The sequence below is a fragment of the Manacus candei genome, unplaced genomic scaffold, assembly GCF_025592945.1.
Source record: "Manacus candei isolate 608988 ecotype Guabito, Panama unplaced genomic scaffold, ASM2559294v1 h1tg000045l, whole genome shotgun sequence".
NCBI lineage: Eukaryota > Metazoa > Chordata > Aves > Passeriformes > Pipridae > Manacus > Manacus candei.
The window spans coordinates 3616573-3638953 of NW_026138093.1; the positions used below are offsets into that span (position 1 = coordinate 3616573).

Here is a 22381-nt window from a genome sequence, read left to right on the forward strand (position 1 = left end):
CCCCTGCACAGTGATGCTAAAACAGAGAAAATGCTGTTCAGTAGCGACCCAGCACTGGAGCTGAAGGAAGATCTCCTAGGAAATCAAAAGGCTGTCTGTGTGTGACATGGGGAGTGTCTGTAGAATACAGCTTTGACTTTGTTTAGATAAGTCCAAGCTTACTGGCCTCTTACTGTCTTCTTCTCCTGTGTTGGAAACAAACACCCAGAGGCAGCAAATGTCCAACAGCAGCTCCCTCACCCAGTTCCTCCTCCTGGCATTTGCAGACAGGCGGGAGCTGCAGCTCCTGCACTTCTGGCTCTTCCTGGCCATCTCCCTGGCTGCCCTCCTGGCCAACGGCCTCATCCTCAGTGCTGTAGCCTGGGACCACCACCTGCACACCCCCATGGGCTTCTTCCTGCTCAACCTCTCCCTCACAGACCTGGGCTGCATCTGCACCACTGTCCCCAAAGCCATGCACAATTCCCTCCAGAACAACACAACCATCTCCTACACAGGATGTGCTGCACAGCTCTTTTTCTTTTATTTCTTCATGTCAGCAGAGTTTTCCCTCCTCACCATCATGTGCTACGACCGCTACGTTGCCATCTGCAAACCCCTGCACTACGGGACCCTCCTGGGCAGCAGAGCTTGTGCCCACATGGCAGCAGCTGCCTGGGCCACTGCGTTTCTCCATACTCTGCTGCACACAGCCAACACATTTTCCCTGCCCCTGTGCCAGGGCAATGCCTTGGGCCAGTTCTTCTGTGAAATCCCTGCCATCCACAAGCTCTCCTGCTCACACTCAGGTTACCTCAGGGAAATATGGCTCATTGGGGTTAGTGTCTGTTTAGTGTTCGGTTGTTTCATTTTCATTGTTTTCTCCTATGTGCAGATCTTCAGGGCTGTGCTGAGGATCCCCTCTCAGCAGGGACGGCACAAAGCCTTTTCCACCTGCCTCCCTCACCTGGCCGTGGTCTCCCTGTTTGTCGGCACTGCCATATTTTCCGACCTGAAGCCCCCCTCCATCTCCTCCCCATCCCTGGACCTGGTGGTGGCAGTTCTGTACTCAGTATTACCTCCAGCACTGAACCCCCTCATCTACAGCCTCAGGAACCAGGAGCTCAAGGATGCCCTGAGGAAAATGATGACTAGATGCTTTTCAAGAGCAATAACCTGCCTCTTTTCTTCTGCACAACAGTCATTGTGTAACCATTTACTGGCCCAGCCTGCTTTCTAAAGCTTTTGAGAGTGGTGGTGGGGGCCGTTTCCTACATTTTTTCCTCTTTTAATGTTGTTAACACAGAAATTTATTCTCCATCTCATACCTAATTCACTCTCTCTTTGTTTTGACCCACAATTGTGTAAATGAGGGATCATTCTCTGTGTGCATTTAAAGAAAAGAAAAGTTTCTGCAGCAATTTCTTTGTTAAACATCCTGCCTTTGTTATTCTGTACATGAGGAATCACAATCTCTGAGTAGAATAAAGGTCTTGAATTCTTTTTTCCAGATTCTCCCTCCAACAACTTCCCTGAAGCTGGAGGGCAGTGCTTGTGTGCAGAGGAGAAAGGGTAAAGAGTCCTGGTACAGGAGCACTGCCAGGGAGCAGCAGCTCTTGGCCTTTTCAGAGATACTGTTTTTCCACTGCCTCCCTCTCCTTTCTGCTCCTTGCCCAAGGCCTGAGTGCTCTGGCAGCTCAGTCCCTGCTGTGTGTCAGTCCTGTGACCATGGGCAGGGACAGGCCCTGGGCACTGCTGGGACAGAGCTGGGCTCCTTAACATCATTTCCATCAGGAAAGGGGATCCCCCTGGGCAGTTCCTGAAGGCTTTGTTCTTTTTGAAAGGTTGGTGTAAAGAACAAGGCCAAGGAATAGACTCTCCAAAGTCTCATTGCTTTGCTTGTTTCCCCATTCAGTCCCTGCAGTGAGAGAAGTGACTCACTGGGGTACTTGAGGGACTGAGGGCTGGTTCAGATGTTCTGTGCTGGTGGCCAGTGGCAAATGGTCTCCACGTCACCTGCCTGGGGCTCTGCAGCTTGTGAGGGCTCTGATGGCAGGTGAGGACTTGTCTGTAGGAACTCAGGCAGTGCAGGAGAGCACAGAGGATCTGCAGGGACAGCCTGTCCCATCCAGTCAGCAGGGAATGGAGCCCTGGAGCAGAATCCTGCCCAGGGTGGAGTTACCAAAGATCAAGTACTAAATGTCCCTGTGAACTGGTAAAGGAGAGTTCTGCAACCCCAGGGGAGGCAGCAGGAACAGAGAAAGGACTCTGGTCAGTGACTCGTCTCACCTGCAGTGAACTCCCCTTGTGCCTCCCCAGTTCAGGGGGGGCTGTACCAGGGCCAGGGCTGGGCTTTCCAGGAGGGTGTCCTGAAGAACTCTCCAGCCCACAGGCTGCATGGAGTGGAGCCCTGCCCTGCCCTTTGTGCCATTGGAAACAGCCCATGGTCCTGACCAGCCTTGTTCTTGGCTACTGAGCCTTCCAGGACTATGGCAGAGGGTGGAGAGGAGTGATCCCCATCCTGCTGGGTCTGCTCCCCACCCTGACCAGCATGGCCAGTGCAGGCTCAGCCCAGGGTGCCACAGCCCCTCCCTGTGCAGAGCAGCACCTCCAGCTCAGGGCCCTGCAGGGATCCCAGGCTGGGATTTGCAACTGGCAGGGGTAGCCTGGACACACTGACCTGGGCAAAGGGATGTCCCTGGAGAAGAGCAAGGCAGCATTTCTGGGCCTGCAGAGAGGAATCCCTGACACAGAGAAACCTCTTTCTGCAGCCCCCCCTGGGGACAGGCTGCTCTGTCCCTGGGCCAGGACTCTGGGCTGGGCTGGACAGAGGGGCTGGCACTGAGGGGCACAGTCAGGCTGTGCTGGGCATCTCCTGCAGGTGATACCAGGGCTCCAGCAGTTTCCCTGACCTCCACTTCCTCCTGCCATGCTGAGTGTCCAGCCCCTGAGCTGATGGGGATGCTGAGACTCCTCTCTGTGCCCCAGGAGCTGCTGTGCCCTTCAGAGGGGCTGGGGCTGTGGGGGGAGTGCCCAGAGCTCTGCAGCACCCTGGGCTGGGCACTGCTGTGGGGCCAGACCAGACTGGGCTGCTCCACCTGTTGACCTCTCTAATGAAACCACTTCTAATTTTCTCCTGAAGAACCATGAGAATATGTGTTGTGTCCTGAGCACTAGACTGGACCCTTGGGATAATAGAAAAGGTTTTGGAGTCAGGGATATTGAGAAGGCTGGGCAGTGTCACTGGGAGACCTCTCCCTTGGAAAGGCCAGAGCCAGCCCAGAGCTTCCTGGGGCCTTGGCAAAGGCAGACATGGAAGCAGTCTGCAAACAGGGTAGCAAGGAGGGTTGGCAGAGTTCCAGACTGCTCAGGCTCAGCAGGGAAGGGGATATGACAAGTCTTCCTGCAGCCATTGCCAGGCATGGGAAGGACAAGGCAGGGATTGCAGAACCCCTGTGGGAGGGAAAAGAAGGGGATGTTGTGTGCCCAGACTGTTTCAAGGCTCTTGACATTGTCTCCTGTGATCTCCTTAGAGCCAGACTGGTGACAGCTGGACTGGAGAAGTGAAACATGTGGTGAGTGGGAAGTTGAATGACTGATGAGGGTCAAAAGTCATGGCACAAATTCCTCTTGGCAGCAATTCCCAGGTGACATCCATCAGGGACCAGCCCTTGACCATTCCTATGGAACATCTTTATTATGTCTCTGGATGATGGGATGAAATGCACTTTCCACTCCTTTGTGGATGATGCCAAGTTGCAGCAAGTCTGTGAGAAACCTTGTCTAGTTAATGGTAACTAGGACAAAAATGTGGTCAAGATGAGTGAGTGGGATAAACTTGTCTTGCCATCAGGTGCCCAGCAAGGCCCAAGACAATGAAGAAAAAACTCATGGGTCAGAGGAAAGGAAAATCAAAAGGAGGGAAAAAGACCAAACACAACCAAACCAAACCCAAACAAACACAGAATGAGAGAATATGCTGAGGTGGAAGGGACCCACAAGGATCATCCAGTCCAACCCAACTTTTCCATTGCCATCTGCCCCCACCCCAGCAGGCTCTGAAGCAAAGCACGGCTTAGGTCCAGCCCAGCTCTGCTCTGACAGAAAGAACCTGCAGTCAGGGACAGGAAGAGGACAAAGTCTTGTTTAACCAGCCTGAGGAATAATGGGATCAATGACCTCCTCTATCCCTGGGCACTTGAATGACCCTGTAGATCAGGTTTGGTAGCAGGGAGGGGGATGCAGGTTTCCCTTAGGGAAGAGGAGATCAGGAGTTGACTCTGTGTCAGAGAGAGCCAGTTTCAGGTGGCTCCAAAATGGACCAGCCAGTGCCCAAAGCTGAGCCAAAAAGCAATTCCAGAGGCACCTCTGTGATCACCCTTTGGAGAAAGGATAAAATCCAGGGTGCTGTAACCCAGAGAGGAGTGAGAGAAATGGGGGAGAAACAACCCTGCAGGCACCAAGGGAAGTTGAGAAGGAGGAGTGAGAGAGCCTTGGTGGGCACCTGGCAGCCAAAAGCCAACCCCCAGCCCTGAGAGCCACAGCTGAGCCCAGCACAAAAGATTCTTTAGGTCTGGAGGTTCTTTGCAGCAGCTTTTTAGCAGAGCTGCCAGCTGGGCCATCAAAGGGGATGCTCAGCTGGGTCTGAAACCTGGGTGATCCTTGTCAGCCTTGGCTCTGCAGGATAAGAAAGAACTATAGAATCCGAAATAGTTTGAATCAGATGAGACCTTTATAGGTCATCTAGTCCAACCCCCCTGCAATGAACAGGGACATGTTCAACTAGATCAGGTTGCTCACAGCTCTTTCTAACCTGGCCTTGAATGTTTCCAAGGGTGGGGCATCGATGACCTCCCTGGGCAACCTGTGCCAGTGTTTCACCACCCTCAGTGTAAAAAATTTCTTCCCTATATCTAGTTCAAATCTGCTCTTTTTTAGTTGAAAACCATTATCACTTGTCTTACTACAACTAAGTCTGTGCCCATCCTTCTTATAGGTATGATATCAGGAGCTCCTTACAAGCCTTGACCAAACCAGCTGAGCAATGAAGAGCCCCTGGACTGGACCAGGGTGTGGTGAAGTGTCCCTGGACTGGACCAAGGGTGTGGTGAAGTGTCCTTGCACTAGACCAGGTGCTCCTGGATGATAAAGGTGGGAACAATCCAGAGTGGAACAGCAGGGGAACACAGGATAATCAGTCATCCCATGAAAGCCTTTGAATATTCCCTGCCTGAATCACAGCCCTAATGGAACAGTTTGGATACAATTCCCAAATAGTTTGGAAACTCCAGTCATTCCTGACACCAGGATGGAAATTCAGCAGATAACTAAAGCCAGTCCCCTTGTGAACCCACAACCAGCAGGGCTGAGGAAGGCCCTGGCAGCTCCCCAGCACCTCCCTCTCACTGGGACACCTCTGGCAGCCTCTCCCAGCTCGGGAACCCTCCAGTTTGCAACACTCCAAAGACCCTCCCTGATGCCCAGGACAATTCTGATCCCCCTCCACAAACACTCCTCCAGCTGTGACCCTTGTCTGGTGGGAAACACAAAGGGATTTGGGGGAGTGTTTCCCTGACAAGAAGGAGAATTTGGGAGAGGGACCTTTGCGCACCCAGCTATTGATGTGTCCACACAGCTCTGCCTGGGTGTGGGTGTGAATTGTCTGTGGTGTGAATGTTGTTATTGTGAATCTGTAATTCAGTCACTGTTAAAATTGTAGCAAATGCTATTGAATCACCTGATAACTGTTCAATTGGTCAATGGTTAAGTGCTACTAATCTCTTTTGCCCCCTTGTCTTTGGATCCAAATCCTTTTGTGCCCTGACCCTCTTGCATCCCAAGGCTCTGTGTAAATCATTCCTATTCATCAAAAAATATATATTTTTCATGACTTCCACTTTAAAATCTTCCTCCTTAGCTAAACTACAAAACAACTCCAATTAGCTGTAGAACTCTTGAAGACAATTAAAGGAATAGTAATATTTTTTTTCAGTGTTTTAATGGGTCCCACAGTGTGTTTGGAGTTGCATCAGCTGTCAGTCCAAGATGGACCATGTCAGAACTGGTGAGGTTGGGGGGTGAGGAGCAAGGTTGATCAGACAGGGTCAGTGTGGATCTCCTGAGGAGACACTCAGCATCAAGATCACTTGGAGAACACCTCTATCACCTCTTCTCTGAACTAAAAAATAGCCATAATTGAATTAAAAAAAATACAAACTTTGAAGACTTGTTTTGAAATTGCCTTGAAGACAATTAAAGGAAAACAAAGAGATCCTGAGGGATTTCTGCATTTTAATGAGCCCCACAGTGTGTTTGCAGCCCACCCCATGATCCTGAGGTGCTGAGAGAAGATTGAAGCAGCTGCTGAAGAAGTCAGAAGGCAAACTGCAAGTGCCTTGAAGCATTGCTGGGCCCCACTGAGGGCAGGCACTGCCAAAGCCTCCCCAGGGACTCCTTGGAGCAGCTCCTTGGAGGCCAGGAGTGCAGGCAGACAAAGGCTCTGGGCAGGCCCCTGCAATGCTGAGCAAAGCCTGCCTTGGTTTTGTGGAGCACAAAGGCCAAGGCCTGAGCCCCAGGCCCTGGCCCAGCAGATCCTGTCCCTCCCGGCTGGCTCAGGGCTGTTTGGGGGGCACTGGGATGGCAGGGGGAGGAACAACAAAGGCCCAAACCTGGGCAACCCCTGCCAGGCTCCTGAGGGAGGGGCGAGGCAGAAACCAAGTGCAGAACCTGCCAGGCAAGTTGCTTGTGGTGGCCTGAGTGGCAGAGGCAGCTGCCAGAGGCAAGGGGACAAAGGCCTGGGTGCCTTTGGGCCTTGCAGCCCTGCCAGAGCCCTTGGCCATCTCTCCTGCAGGCTGTCCTGCCCTGGCCCTGCTGCTGCTCTGGCCTTGCAGGCTGCACACACCCCTCCTGCTTTCCCACCCCCTCCCAGCAGCATTTCTAGACCCTCCCTGATGTCTCTGCACCAGCTCTGGCTCTTGCCATGTGCACTTGGCCTTCTGAACTTGGATCCTGAGCCCCTGTGCCACAGGACATCCCTGCCAGAGCCCAGGCCCTTCTCCTGGGGGTCACTGCAGAGCTGAGCAGATCCAGGTCACCTCCCATTCCTCTGCCAACCCCCTGGGCCTGCTCTGGGCCCTCCAGGTCCTTGCTCTGCTCCCAAGGGCTGTGGGGGTGCTGAATGGTCAGGGCTTGGGGTTTAGAGCTCAGGGTGGGGATTAGGGAGAACTTTGGGAGGTTTGTTGTTCTGCTGGCAGTGTCTGCTTCATGATTGGGGAAGCGGGTTTTGGGCTGGTTCAGGATTAAAGCTTGACTTTTCCTACTGGTAATACAGGTTTGGGATTGGGCTGGGCATTAGAGGATGAATAAGAGTCTTGAGTTCTGGGTTTGAGCTTCTTCTGGCTTGGAATTAGAGAAGTGGATACCTTTCCATTGGAGGAGCAGCACCTTTGGGGGGGTTTTGGGGCTTCAGGTTACAAAGTGCATAAAGGTCCATCAGGAGTGTTTGCACAGTCAGTGTTTCAGCACCCTCAGCATTACCTGAACCTGGTTTTACCTCATATAAATCCTTCCTCTCTGTTGGTCAAGCCCCTCTTTCCTTCCCCAATTTTCCTTCCCTTTTGTCCCAGTTCCTCCCAACCTCCTCAGAAGTTTCATCAGGATGGGCTCAGCTTTGTGATAACACAGTGCAACCTCATGGAATCAAGGAGCCACTGTCAAACTGTAGAACCTCATGGAATTATGGGGCCATTGTGACATTGGGGAAACCCTTGGAATCAAGAGGCCACTGGGATGCTCCAGGGCCCCATGGAGCCAAAGGAACCCAGGGACAGTGGGCAACCTCCTGAAATAAAGGGGCCATTGTGACACTGCAGAAACCCATGGAATCAGGAGGCCATTGTGGCACTGCAGGGGCTCTTGGAAACAGAGAAACCCCAGGCCACAGTGGAATTTCATGGAATCAAGAGGCCATTGTGACACTGAGGAACCTCAAGGACTCATGGGGCCGATGTGACAATGCAGGGCTTCCTGGAATCCTGAGAAATTTCAGACCCTCCTGGAACCAAGGGGCCACTGTGCCTCCCCAGAACTCCATGGAATCAAGCAGAGCCGCTGCCTCCCCCCCGCCGCAACACGGACCGGAGTCGCCGGCTCTGCCCCGCTTGGACACCTCTGGAGTCAGCGTGTTCTTGGGCAGCACAACTCGGATCAGAGACTTTCCCAGATTTTGCTTTGCCCCCTCTTTTTCCCAGGGACAGGGCAGCCTCTTCCCATGGCCCCTCTGCTCACACAGGGTGTCCTGCTCTTCTCCTGGCACATCCCATCTCCCCACAGAGCCTTTCCCCAGGGGAACACGTCTGTGCTGGCCTGAGCAGCCCTTCCTTCACCCCCTGCCCGTGCTCCCCACAGCCCTCGAGCTGGGGGGGTTGCTCTGCAGAGCACGGGGGCTGTGGGGCCCAGGGCCATGGGGGACTCTGTTGGGCTGTGCTGCTCAAGCTGGGAGGCAGAGCCAGCTGATGGTGCTCCCTGCACTGACCACCTCCCCCAGACCCTCCTGTGTGGCCATGGAGGGGGCTCAGAGGGGCCCTGCCTTGTTCCAGAGCTGGGACATTGCTTTGGGGGCTGCTCTTGGTCAGCCTGTGGAAGTTCACTGAGGGGAAGATGAGTCACTCCTCAGACTCCTGTCCCTGTTCCTGCTGTGTGCCCTGTGCTCTCATGGATTAAACCAGAAACGTGGTACTTGATCTCTGGGTGACTCCAGCCCAGGCAGGATTCTGCTGTCCTTGAGCCCAGCTCTGTCCCAGCAGTGCCCAGGGCCTGTCCCTGCCCGTGGTCACAGCACTGACACCAAGCACAACAGTGACCAACCAGCCAGAGCACTCAGGGACCTTCCCCAAAGGCACAGAAGGAGAGTGTTGAATTGGGAAGGATCAAGTGCTGCTGCTCCTTCCTTGCAGAGCTGCTGTTCTGGTCCCCTTTTCCCCAACCCCCCTGCACACAGGCACTACCTTGACATTTTACAAAGGTCTCTGAAAAACTATCTCAGAAACACCAGGTTTCTACTGTGTCCTTTCATTTGTTTTAATATGAAGAGAGGGTTCCTCATTTCCACAGGGGTAGGGTCAAATTCAGGAGGAAAACAGTGAATTAGAAGCGGGATCAAGAACAAAAATTTATTCTGCACTACATAATAAAAAAGTCAAAATACCAAAGAAAACATTCCTAGCCCCTCCAAAATCCTGAGAAGAGAAGGGTTGGTCTGTAGCAAGTAATGTTAGGAATGATTTACAGAAGAAAAGAGCCAGCGTTTTGGTTCTGAAAAGCATCCAGTCATCGTTTTCCTTATGGCATCCTTGAGCTTCTGGTTCCTGAGGCTGTAGATGAGGGGGTTCAGTGCTGGAGGCACAACCGAGTACAGAACTGACACCACCAAGTCCAGAGATGGGGAGGAGATGGAGGGAGGCTTCAGGTGGGCAAATGTGGCAGTGCTGACAAAGAGAGAGACCACAGCCAGGTGAGGGAGGCAGGTGGAAAAGGCTTTGTGCCGTCCCTGCTGAGAGGGGATCCTCAGCACAGCCCTGAAGATCTGCACATAGGACAGCATGATGAAAACAAAACAGCCAAAACCTAACAAACAACTTATTGTAAGAAGTCCAATTTCCCTGAGGTAGCCTGAGTGTGAGCAGGAGAGCTTGAGGATGTGTGGGATTTCACAGAAGAACTGGCCCAGGGCATTGCCCTGGCACAGGGGCAGGGAAAATGTGCTGGTTGTGTGCAGCAGAGCATTGAGAAAGCCAGTGGCCCAGGCAGCTGCTGCCATGTGGGCACAAGCTCTGCTGCCCAGGAGGGTCCCGTAGTGCAGGGGTTTGCAGATGGCAACGTAGCGGTCGTAGCACATGATGGTGAGGAGGAAATACTCTGCTGCCATGAAGAAGGCAAAGAAAAAGAGCTGTGCAGCACATCCCTTGTAGGAGATGGTTGTGGTGCCCCAGAGGGAATTGTGCATGGCTTTGGGGACAGTGGTGCAGATGCAGCCCAGGTCTGTGAGGGAGAGGTTGAGCAGGAAGAAGCCCATGGGGGTGTGCAGGTGGTGGTCACAGGCTACGGCGCTGAGGATGAGGCCGTTGGCCAGGAGGGCAGCCAGGGAGATGGCCAGGAAGAGCCAGAAGTGCAGGAGCTGCAGCTCCCGCCTGTCTGTGAATGCCAGGAGGAGGAACTGGGTGAGGGAGCTGCTGTTGGACATTTGCTGATTCGTATCACAGGGTCTGTTCAGAAAAGGAAGCCACAGGGTAGAATTACAACAGCCACCTCTGACAATATTACTCCAGATTTCAATGTAATTAATTTCAAGATTTAATCAAATTTTTCTGTCTAATATGTGCTGGCAGAGGGCTGTGTGTGGCAGGAGGTCTTGCCATGTGTTGCCAAGTAGTTCAATGTGTTTCCAGGCCAGCACTGCAGTTGTGCTGGACAGAGCAGGACAGGAGCCCTCCTGCAGAGAAGCCAAGGGCTGGGACAGGAGAGTGCCCACCCCCAAAGGAAGGCTCAGAACTTCCCAGGATCCTGCCCAGGCAGAGCTGGGCCTTGCTGGGGGCAGCTCCAAGCCCAGCAGCACAGACCCAGCAGAGAGGGCAGGGTCCTGCAGGGGAGAAGTTTTCCAGGCAGAGCAGCTCCTTGCCCAGCACACAGTGCCCAGCACAGCTGCAGGGAAGGGCCCCCAGAGCTGCCTGAACGCCCCCTCCCCCAGGCCTTGGGGGCACTTGCCCCCCACTCCCTGCCCAGGGCTCTGCTGCCTGGAGCTGTCCCTGCCAGCAGCTGCTTCCCTGGGCCCAGGGCTGGGCCCTGCCAGTGCTGCCAGAGCCCATCCCAGCCCTGGGGGCTCAGCTCTGCCCTGCAGAGCCCTCCCAGCAGCACAGGGCACTGCCCAGGGGCATCTCTGGCTGGGCAGGCTCTGATGGCAATGTCAGAGCAACCCTGGGGAGGCTGGAAAAGTGACACTGATGCGTCTATAAGACAGTTTTGATGTCTGATACTCTCAGGTTCAATGCCCTCTAATCTAACAGAGTTTAAGTTTCAGTGTCTCCTCCTGTGCTCAGAGATTCCTTTCCCTGTTGCAGTCAGCACCCAGACAACCCAGAGTATAACACTGAAAGAACTGGTTCATTCTCTTTAAGGTACCCCCTGTCTGTCTGTGCCTCTTGCAAATAGCTTCTGGAAAATTTCCTGCTTTGATCTGGAGCTGTGATCAGCCCTCATCCCTGCAGCACACTGTGGAGATCAGAAGGACTCTGCCCTGCTCTGCCCTCCCAAGAGTTGTTCCTTCCCCACAGCCCTTCTCCCCCAGCCCCGTGGCAGCTCCTTGGCCGGGCTGAGAGCTGACCCTGGCAGGCAGCAGAGTCCCTGCCCCAGCACACAGAGCCCTGGGGGCAGGACCCTGCTCTGCCCCACAGCCCTGGGCACCCCTGGCTGCACCCCCACCTTCCCACCCCACAGCCAGCCCTGCCACAGGGAACCTTCTGGCCCTGGGCCTCTGAGGGGGCAGCAGCAAGTCCTGCTCTGCAGCAGCTTCTCCTGCTGCACCCCAGCAAATCCAGCAGAGCCATCCTGACAGCTCCTGCCACTGCTGCCATTTGGCAGCTGGGAGAGGCACTTGCAGGAACTCACCTGCACTGCTCTGCAGCCACAGCCTGACCGTGGCAAAGGGCTGGCAAGGTTCCTGCCCTGAGCAGCTCTGCCCTGTCCTCCCACCCCAGGATCCCTTGAACCTCCTGCTCCCTTCTCCTCTCTGCCCTTGCTGCCTGCAGCTCCTGCCCTGCTCTGGCATATGGCCACTTCCCCTGCACTGCAGCAACTGGGAGAGTCCTGCTGAAAGATCCTGGAAGCTGTGGGATGTGCCAGCTTGAGGAGATGCCTCCAGGAGGGCAAGTTGAACTTTCCTACAGCCAGAGAATTCTTCCTTCAAATCCTGGGAAGGTTTCTTGCCTAGTGAGAGCTCAGTCACCTCCCAGCCCAGGCTGCCTCTCATCTCTCTGTCCTTTCTCTCCTGTGCCCTGGGTGCTGCAGGCAGTGCCCTCAGCCCTGCTGGGCTGTGCAGAGGAGCTGCTCACCAGCAGAGCTGTCTCTTTGAAGCTCTTCTTGCTTGCCAGGAGCTCCCTGTGTGCCAGGAGCCCGGCCCAACTCAGCAGCACAGCAACAGCCCCAGGCAGCCCTTTCTCTGCCCCTCTGGGCTCCCTCCAGCTGTCCCTGGGGCTCCAGGGGAACCTGCTGGCACACAGCTGAAGGAAATAATGATGTGCCTTCTCTCAGCTGGGCACAGACACTTCTTTCAGCACTGTCATTTCTCCAAACAGACACAGAGTTAAGTCCAAGAGTCCCCTTTTCATGCCCCATCATTAGACAGGAAACCCAGACAGTGCCCAGGAGGGATCTCCTTCACCTGCACTGAGGGAAGGACTCAGCTGAGTCAACAGAGGTGTCTCCTTGTGGCTCTGCAGACCTGGGGCCAGAAGGACACTCAGCTCCCTCCACAACCCCCATGGGCTTGGATTCCTCCTGCCCCACTTCAGTGGGCCCTAAACAGGCCCCTGCAGGTGACTCCTTGTCCCAGCTCCCATGGGAATGAATGAAGACCAAAGCCAGGAGTGACCTGCTGGGACACAAAGCCCTGGTTCCTTCTGAGGGGCCTGAGGTGACCGAGATTCCTGCTGGGAACTGCAGGCTACAGTGGAGCAGTTCCTAGGGACAGGGCAGCAGCTGTGGGATCTTCTTGGAGGCTGCTGGGACATTGCTTTGGCCAACTTCAGTGGCAGAAGGGGCCCACATGTAGGACAGGGGAACCTGTCACTGTTCCTTCTGTCCAGGGCAGCCCCTAGAGGTGTTCAGGTGACCAAGTGGAGTCAGGTGGCACAGGGAGAGAGGTCTCTCTCCTGTTCTTTATCAGGGTATTTTCTACATGTCCTCAGAGTACAGTGGCAGTTGTCTCCTGGACATCCCTTCACTGCTGAACCCAATTCAGGGCAGCTGAGCCTGGATTGAACAGCCAAAGAGGGGCCTGTAGTGCCAGGGGAGGTGCCAGGGCTCTGCAGCACAAGTGCAGCAGCTGCCATGGACAGCACAGGGCCTGTGCAGGAACCCCCTCCCCATTCCCAGCAGTTGTGGGACAGGCACCACCCAGGGCTTCTCAGGCACACTGGGTGCCTTTGGGGCAGGGAGTGAATCCCAGCCCTGCAGGGACACAAAGGCTGTCCCTTCTCTGCCCAGCCAAGGCCGGGCCAGGCACGAGTCCAAATCCCATCAGCCCAGGCTGTCCACACTTGTTTCCTCCCTCTGCTGGCTCTTCTGTCCCCCAGCATTTCAGCAGCATGTGCTGATCTCCTCAGGGATCAGGCCTGGGATTTTCCCCCTGGGCCTGAGTCCCAGCACATCCACCCCCAAGACCATTGTCAGCAAAGCCTCTGCACAGCCCAGCTCTCGGGGCTTTCAGAGCAGCTTTCCCCACTGCAAGTCTGTTCTTACCCCGGTGCCCCCACTGAGGGGCTGCAGCCAGACAGGCCCCAATGCCCTGCGTGTGGGGCACAGGCAGGAGGAGCTGCAGCCCCAAGTCTCTCTTCATTCCACTTGCAGGCAATAACAGCCCAGGCCTGCTGAGACAGTTCCCAGGTTGCAGGGCTGTGATGGGTTGGGAGAGAAGGCCAAGGAGACACACGAGAGAAAGAGCAGGAGAGAGGTGTCCTCAGTGGGAAGGAGCTTCTTGGACCTGTGGAGCTGCTCTAGGGGATGAACAACTTGGGTGAACTTTTGTGGGTGAGGGTCAGAGGAGAGAGTGGTTTGGGTGACATTGTGGAGTGAGACAAAGAGCCCATTCAAGTTGGCTTTGATAACCCTGTACTTCACTGGAAAAGCACCACGACAGGATGCAAAGAGTCCCAGAGGTTTGTGCAGAGTCTTGGTGAAGACACCCCTTGGGCCACAGGCCTTTAGAGCACAGCTGGCAGGTTGGTGGACAACAGGGAGGCTCATCTGCATCTGCTTCTCTCCAAGAGGAACCAAGAGGTTGCCATGGTAACTGACAATCTCAATGGAAATGTGTAATGGTTGCCATGGTAAATGACCATGGCAACAGGAATGTATGATGGTTGCCATGGCAACCAACTAAAGCAATGGGAATGTATGATGGTTTCCATGGTAACTGTCCAGAGCAACGGGACTGTATGATGGTTGCCATGGTAACTGACCAGAGCAATGGAAATGTATGATGGTTTCCATGGCAACCTACCATAGCAAAGGGAATGTCTGGTGGTTGCCATGGTAACTGACTGTCACAATGGAAATGTGTGGTGGTTGCCATGGCAACCGATTGTAGCAACTCAACTGTTGGATGGTTGCCATGGAAACCAACTGAAGTGATGGGAGTGTTTGATGGTTGCCATGGTTACTGACTGTAGCAATGGGAAATTATGCTGGTTGCCATGGTAACAGACCGTAGCAGTGGAAAGCATAACAGTTGCCATGGTAACAGACTATAGCAACGGGAATGTATGCTGGTTGCCATGGTAATTGACTGTAGCAGTGGAAATGTATGATGGTTGCCATGGTAACAAACCATAGTGATGGGAATGTATGATGGTTGCCATGGTAACTGAGCATAGCAATGGGACTATATGATGGTTGCCATGGTAAGCAACAGTAGCAACAGGAATGTATAATGGTTGCCATGATAACTCACCATGTCAATGAGAATGTATATGGTTGCCATGGTAACCGACCGAAGTAATAAGAATGTATGATGGTTGCCATAGTAACCAACTTTATCAGTGGGCAGTATGCTGGTTGCCATGGTAACTGACCGTCGCAATGGAAATGTGTGATGGTTGGCATGGTAACCAACTGTAGTGATGGGAGTGTTTAATTGTTGCCATGGTAACTGACTGTAGAAACAAGAATGTACGATGGTTGCCATGGTAACTTACCGTAGCAACGGGAATGTATGCTGGTTGCCATGGTAACCAACTGTAGCAACACGACTGTGTGATGGTTGCCACGATAACCGACTTTAGTAATGGCCGTGTTTGATGGTTGCCATGGTAACCGACTGTAGCAATGGGAATGTATGCTGGTTGCCATAGTAAACAACCGTAGCAATGAGACTGTATGATTGTTGCCCTGGTAACTGACCATGGCAATGGGAATATATGCTGGTTGCCATGGTAACAGACCATAGCGGTGGGAAGTATAACAGTTGCCATGGTAAACAACTGTAGCAATGGGAATGTATGATAGTTGCCATGGTAACCAACCATAGTAATGGAGATGTGTGATGATTGCCATGGTAACTGACTGTAGAAACGGGAATGTATATTGGTTGCCATGGTAACCAAAAGTCGCAACAGGAACATATGATGGTTGGCATGGTAGCTGTGGCAATGAGAATGTATGATTGTTGCCATGGTAACTGACCATAGCAATGGCAACGTGTGATGGCTGCTATGGTCACCGACTGTACCAGTGGGAATGTATGCTGGTTGCCATGGTAACTGGCTGTAGCAACGGGAATGTACGGTGGTTGTTGCCATGGTAACTGACCATAGCAACAGGAATGTATGCTGGTTGCCATGGTAACCGACCATAACAATGAGACTGTATGATGGTTGCCATGGTAACTCAGCATGACAGTGGGAATGTACAATGGTTGCCATGGTAACTCACACTAAGAATGGGAATGTGTGATGGTTGCCATGGTAACCGACCATAGTGATGGAAAACGTATGATGGTTGCCATGGTAACTCAGCATAGCAATGGGAATGTATGATGGTTGCCATGGTAACTCAGCATGGCAATGGGAATGTATGATGGTTGCCATGGTAACTGATGGGAGGAATGGGAATGTGTAATTGTTACCATGGTCACCGATTGTAGCAATAGGAATGTATGCTGGTTGCCATGGTAACTGACTGTAGCAGTGGGAAGTATGATTGTTGCCACGGAAACAGAATGTAGCAATGGGAATGTATGATAGTTACCATGGTAACTGACCACAGCAGTGCGAATGTATAATGGTTACCATAGTAACTCACCATGGCAATGAGAATGTATTCTATTTCCAAGGTAACTCACCATAGCAATGGGAATGTATGGTGGTTGTCATGGTAACTGTGCTTTCCTTAGACTATGAGTACAACATTTTCATCTGCACAAACATCTGTGAGTGCCCAGTGATTTCCCAAGATGGGCTTTAAAGGTCTCAAGCACATGAGCACTAGAGAGGGGCTAAGGAGCTGTGGCCTCAATGGTGTGGAGACTGAGGACAGTACAGGACAGACCTGAGAGGGCTTGAAGGGAGGATTTAGAGATGGTGGATCCTTCTGTGATAGCAGAAAAGAGCATGAGAAAGAAAGAATTATTGCCAAATGCAGCTGGGGATGTCCCAAATGGACATGGGGAAAAAGGAATTTCACTCCATGGAAAACACTGTGCTGCAACACATCACCCAGAAGGAGTCTGGATGAGCCCAAGGCTTTGTGTGTGCAGGAAGAGCCAGGGAGGACGCAGAGATGTCAGTGCAGGAAGGTGCCAACCAGGTGGGGCAGCCGGGGGGATGACGACAGCCTGCAGGGAAAGGGGCAGGGCATGGACACCGTAGGACAGCCTGGGCTGGAGAGGAGACAGGGATGGGGAGAAGCTGAAAGGCCCTGACACAGCCACCTTCTGCAGGCCTTTGGCCAGGGATGCTGTCTGTGCCCCTGATGCCAGGAGGAGGGGAGTGGCCCTTGCAGCCCTGGGGCCTCGTGGCCTCCTTGTCCCTGCTCAGCAGCCTGGCAGGTGCCACCCCATGGTCCTGCCCTTGGCATTGCCCATCCCACATCCCAGTGCCCCAGGAAGAGCCCTGAGGAATGAGGCAGGGACAGCATCTGCCTTCCCAGGGGATGGGGGTCAGGGGTCCCTTGCTTGTTCATCCTTGTCATCACTGTCTGCAGTTTTCTGCTCTAACTGGGACATGGGGACACGTTCTCAGTTGTGTCCCTCAGTGAGACTCATTAGCACTAAAGGAAACTTTAGTGTTTCAATCTCACTTTGACTTCTTGAAAAGTTGTTTGAACTTCCTCTCAAGGACTGAGTCTCACATAAACAACATCAAACCCCCAGGGGGTCATGAAATGCCTGGGGCTGTTGCTGTGCTGCTGAGCTGGGCCGGGCTCCTGGCACACAGGGAGCTCCTGGCAAGCAAGAAGAGCTTCAAAGAGACAGCTCTGCTGGTGAGCAGCTCCTCTGCACAGCCCAGCAGGGCTGAGGGCACTGCCAGGCCAGCTCAGGGACACCAGCAGGGCACAGACACAGCTTCAAGGGGCTCAGCACTGGCAGGATGGCTGAGAGCTCCCTGCAGGAGGAATCTTGGCAGGGCTGCACACGGTGAGTCTGTGGCTGCAAGGCAGTGCAGGGGCAGCTCCTGGAGGCATCTCCTAAAGCTGGCCCAGCCCCAGCTGATGGGATGGGTGAGCAGGGGCTGTTTTGGGGCACTTTGGAAGAGCTGTGAAGCTGGGGGTGCAGTCAGGGGTGCCCAGGGCAGTGGGGCAGAGCAGGGTCCTGCAGCCCAGGGTGCTGTGCTGGGCAGGGACTCTGCTGCCTGCCAGGGGCAGCTCTCAGCCGGCCCGGGGAGCTGCTGCCAGGGCTGGGGCAGAAGGGCTGTGGGTAAGGAGCAACCCCTGGGAGGGCAGGGAAGGGGTCTTCACCTGTTTAGAGTAGGTTGCAGGTTGTGAGGGCTGCTCAGAGCTCCAGGTCATTACAGAACATTTCTCAAAGGAGTTTTAAGAAAGCACAGCCAGTCATGGGATACCTGAAAGTGAAGGATCCTGTTCTTTCCATCTTCAAATATGTGTTTTCTGGGTGGGAAATTGGTCCTAAAAATTCATCTCACAGTTCAGGAGGAGGCACTGAAACTCCAACTCTATTTCTCTTAGAGGAGATAAGACCAGGCAGCATCAGAAATCACCACACCTCTGCCTTACATGTAGCTCTGGGTCACTTTTCCAGCCTCCTCAGGGTTGCTCTGATGTTGCCATCAGAGCCTGCACAGCCAGAGATTCCCCTGGGCAACGCTGCATTGCTGGGCTGGAATAGAGAAGATTTAACAAAGCTGCCCTTTTAAACAGTGCTGCCCCACACTCATCAGACTGTAGGTATTTGGGTTTATTAAAAATTAATTTACATGTGAAGCTATGTTCAGGCAGGATGAGGGAAAGCACAGGGCAGATGGGAACAGACAGAGGGACACTGCAGCTCTCCTGGCTCTGCACTGAGCTACAGAGAGCTGAGCTGTTTGTCCTCCCCTGTTTAAAGTCTTGTTACATTTGGCATCATAAAAATGAGGATTTGTACTCCTGACAAGAACAGGTACCAGATGCAACCATCAAAAAAATAAACACAGACAACACTATTTAAGGGACATGCTAAGCCCTTCCACGTCTTGAGAGTGGAGACTGAACTTTTCCCTTAAAGGTGGATGATGCCTGACATCCCTTGGGAGTGTTTGATGCTGTGGCAGAGCAGCTCCATGTCCCCACTGAAGAAGGGGAAAACTGAATCCTTGGCAGCACATGAGCAGAGCTCCTGTTCCTCACAGCACCCTCAGCCAGCACAAACAAGGGAAAGGAAAAACCTTTCAATTCTTGGGATTTCTATGAGAAATGAAGTGGTTTTGCTTAGAGGAGTCTGTCTTAACTTCTCCCTGTCCTTTCCTGTTTCTGAACAGTGTCCCTGTGCTGGGAAGCAGTAAATGTCCAACAGCAGCTCCATGCCCCAGTTCCTCCTCCTGGCATTTGCAGACAGGCGGGAGCTGCAGCTCCTGCACTTCTGGCTCTTCCTGGCCATCTCCCTGGCTGCCCTCCTGGCCAACGGCCTCATCCTCAGCGCCGTAGCCTGTGACCACCACCTGCACACCCCCATGGGCTTCTTCCTGCTCAACCTCTCCCTCACAGACCTGGGCTGCATCTGCACCACTGTCCCCAAAGCCATGCACAATTCCCTCTGGGGCACCACAACCATCTCCTACATGGGATGTGCTGCACAGGTTTTTCTCCTCATATTCTTATTTGGAGTAGAGTATTTCCTCCTCACCACCATGTGCTACGACCGCTACGTTGCCATCTGCAAACCCCTGCACTACGGGACCCTCCTGGGCAGCAGAGCTTGTGCCCACATGGCAGCAGCTGCCTGGGCCACTGGCTTTCTCAATGCTCTGCTGCACACAGCCAGTACATTTTCCCTGACCCTGTGCCAGGGCAATGCCCTGGGCCAGTTTTTCTGTGAAATCCCACACATCCTCAAGCTCTCCTGCTCACACTCAGGCTACCGCAGGGAAATTGGGCTCATTGGGGTTAGTGCCTGTGTAATATTTGGGTGTTTCATTTTCATTGTTTTCTCCTATGTGCAGATCTTCAGGGCTGTGCTGAGGATCCCCTCTCAGCAGGGACGGCACAAAGCCTTTTCCACGTGCCTCCCTCACCTGGCCGTGGTCTCCTTGTTTAGCAGCACTGCCATATTTGCCAACCTCAAGCCCCCCTCCATCTCCTCCCCATCCATGGATCTGGCGCTGTCAGTTCTGTACTCGGTGGTGCCTCCAGCACTGAACCCCCTCATCTACAGCCTGAGGAACCAGGAGCTCAAGGATGCTGTGAGAAAAATGATGACTGGATGCTTTTCAGGAGCAATAAAGTGCCTGTTTTCTGGTGCATAGCATTCAGAATGGGACTCCTTAATGGCCCAGCCTTCCTGCTCTGGTTTTTCGTGGAGGTCATCAGATTGTTCTTGCAATAATTTTCTGTGCAATCAAAAATAATATGCATCTGCCTTCTAATTTATTGTCTACCCACTGAATGTGACCCAGAGATTTACAAATGATGAATTGTGCTCTCTGAGTCTTTAAACAAAATAAAGGACCTTGCAGTGCCTTCTTTGTCCAAGACCCTTCTTCTTAGATGTTCCTAAAGGACAGCACACTGCAGGACAGGGTGTATTTGCAAACGGGAAGGGGACAATAATCCCAGCCCAGCAGCACTGCCAGGGAGCAGCAGTGCTTGGTCTTTGCAGAGCTGCTCTCTTGCCACTTCCACACTGTCCTCCTGAGCCCCTTTCTCGCTGTAAGGCCTGAGTGCTCTCTGAGCACAGTCCTGGGGGGTGGAAGCCCTTGGAGCACAGGTAGGGACAGGCCCTGGGAACTTGTGAAGCAGAGCTGGGCTCCCTTCCAGCGTCTCCAGAATGCTGTGGGATCTTCTGAGGCCACTGCATGTACTGGGTCACTTCTGCTGTGACCTTGCTCCAGGGCTGGAACTCTCCTGCAGTGTCACCATGACACTCCTGCTCTCTGCTTTCCAGGTTTCATTTTCAGATCCAGTCTTCCCCTCCTGTTCCCAGGGACATCCTGGGAGTGCTTCAGAGCTGCCATCCTGGGGCAGCTCCTGCCCAGCGTGGGCAGGCACAAGGTCTCTCCAGCTGCTCCTCTCCCCTCCCCAGTGCCACTGTTTTCTGCAGCCTCCTCATCCTTGCCCAGCACAGCCCTCCTGGCACAGTTGGACACAGTCCTTGTTCTACCCCCTCCTCAGGCACCTGCCCAACCCCCTCAGCTCCAGCCTGAGGGCCAGAAACCTTCAGGGCAGGGAGGCACTGGGGAAAATGCTGAGGAAACCTTTCAGCTGCACTCAAATCCAATTGGAGGGGGTGATCTCGAGGAAGAAATCTTTTCTCATTCTCCAGAACCACCAGAACAACCTGTGTTGTGTCCTGGGAACTCCTCTGGAAGTGTGGGATATGGAAAAGGTTTTGGTGTCAGGGATATTGAGAAGGTTGGGCAGTGTCACTGGGAGACCTCTCCCAAACCCTTGGAAAGGCCAGAGCGGTGGTGGGGGGGAGGCAGCGGCTCTGCTTGATTCCATGGAGTTCTGGGGAGGCACAGTGGCCCCTTGGTTCCAGGAGGTTCTGAGATGTCTCAGGGTTCCTTTTGTTTCAAAGAGACCCCACATGTCACAATGGTCTCTTGGTTCCATGAGATTCCACAGTGTCCCTGCATTCCTTTGGTTCCATGAGGCCCTGCAGTGTCACGGTGCCACTTGATTCCGTGACATTACTAAGAATCAGAATGGTCCCTTGATTTAAGGCCAACTGCACATGGCGCTGCCTTGGGGGGAGTGTGGGCACCCAGACAAGGGAGTTGTCACCCCCCTGGACTCAGCCCTGGGGTCACCACATCTGGACTGGTCTGTCTGGGTGTGAGGTTCCCCATTCTGGAGGAATGAGGAAGAACTGGAGAGGGTCGAGAGGAGATCTGACAGGATGGAGCTTTTTTCTGTATTGAAAATAGAAAGAAATCTCCACAAAGAGTAGCATGGAAGGTTCAGACTGAAGGTGAGGAAAAAGAAATGTCACTCAACGGGGACCCTTGTGCTGCAAGAGGTCACCCAGAGGGAGTCAGGATCAGCCCATGGCTTTGTGTTCCAGGGAACAGCCAGAGCTGGTGCAGAGACATCAGGGAGGGTCTAGAAATGCTGCTGGGAGGGGGTGGGAAAGCAGGAGGGGTGTGTGCAGCCTGCAAGGCCAGAGCAGCAGCAGGGCCAGGGCAGGACAGCCTGCAGGAGAGATGGCCAAGGGCTCTGGCAGGGCTGCAAGGCCCAAAGGCACCCAGGCCTTTGTCCCCTTGCCTCTGGCAGCTGCCTCTGCCACTCAGGCCACCACAAGTAACTTGCCTGGCAGGTTCTGCACTTGGTTTCTGCCTCGCCCCTCCCTCAGGAGCCTGGCAGGGGTTGCCCAGTTTTGGCCTTTGTTGTTCCTCCCCCTCCCATCCCAGTGCCCCCCAAACAGCCCTGAGCCAGCCGGGAGGGACAGGATCTGCTGGGCCAGGGCCTGGGGCTCAGGCCTTGGCCTTTGTGCTCCACAAAACCAAGGCAGGCTTTGCTCAGCATTGCAGGGGCCTGCCCAGAGCCTTTGTCTGCCTGCACTCCTGGCCTCCAAGGAGCTGCTCCAAGGAGTCCCTGGGGAGGCTTTGGCAGTGCCTGCCCTCAGTGGGGCCCAGCAATGCTTCAAGGCACTTGCACTTTGGCTTCTGACTTCTTCAGCAGCTGCTTCAATCTTCTCTCAGCACCTCAGGATCATGGGCTGGGCTGCAAACACACTGTGGGGCTCATTAAAATGCAGAAATCCCTCAGGATCTCTTTGTCTTCCTTTAATTGTCTTCAAGGGAGTTTCAAAACAAGTCTTCCAAGTTTGTCCTTTTTTTGTTTTAATTCAAGGATGGCTATTTTTTAGTTCAGAGAAGAGGTGATAGAGGTGTTCTCCAAGTGATCTTGATGCTGAGTGTCTCCTCAGGAGATCCACACTGACCCTGGATGATCAGCCTTGCTCCTCACCCCCCAGCCTCAC

At 53.6% G+C, this 22381-nt stretch overlaps 2 protein-coding genes and 1 pseudogene across 2 annotated transcripts in view; 1 reads left to right on the forward strand and 2 right to left on the reverse strand.

The window, feature by feature from the left end:
• LOC127474815 (zinc finger protein 208-like) overlaps positions 1-22381 on the forward strand; it is a 1262639-nt pseudogene that overhangs the window by 252976 nt on the left and 987282 nt on the right.
• The window catches only part of LOC127474819 (zinc finger protein 850-like), a 315187-nt gene that overhangs the window by 242206 nt on the left and 50600 nt on the right, over positions 1-22381 (reverse strand). The gene's annotated exons all lie outside the window — the stretch shown is intronic.
• On the reverse strand, positions 9198-10219 carry LOC127474887 (olfactory receptor 14J1-like). The gene has a single exon (XM_051796208.1). It carries the CDS (start codon positions 10217-10219, stop codon positions 9251-9253), a length of 969 nt encoding a protein of 322 aa, XP_051652168.1. The 3' UTR covers positions 9198-9250.

Coding starts and splice junctions, on each gene's coding strand:
- LOC127474887 (XM_051796208.1), bottom strand. CDS start 10,219: ATGTCCAACAGCAGCTCCCTCACCCAGTTCCTCCTCCTGGCATTCACA.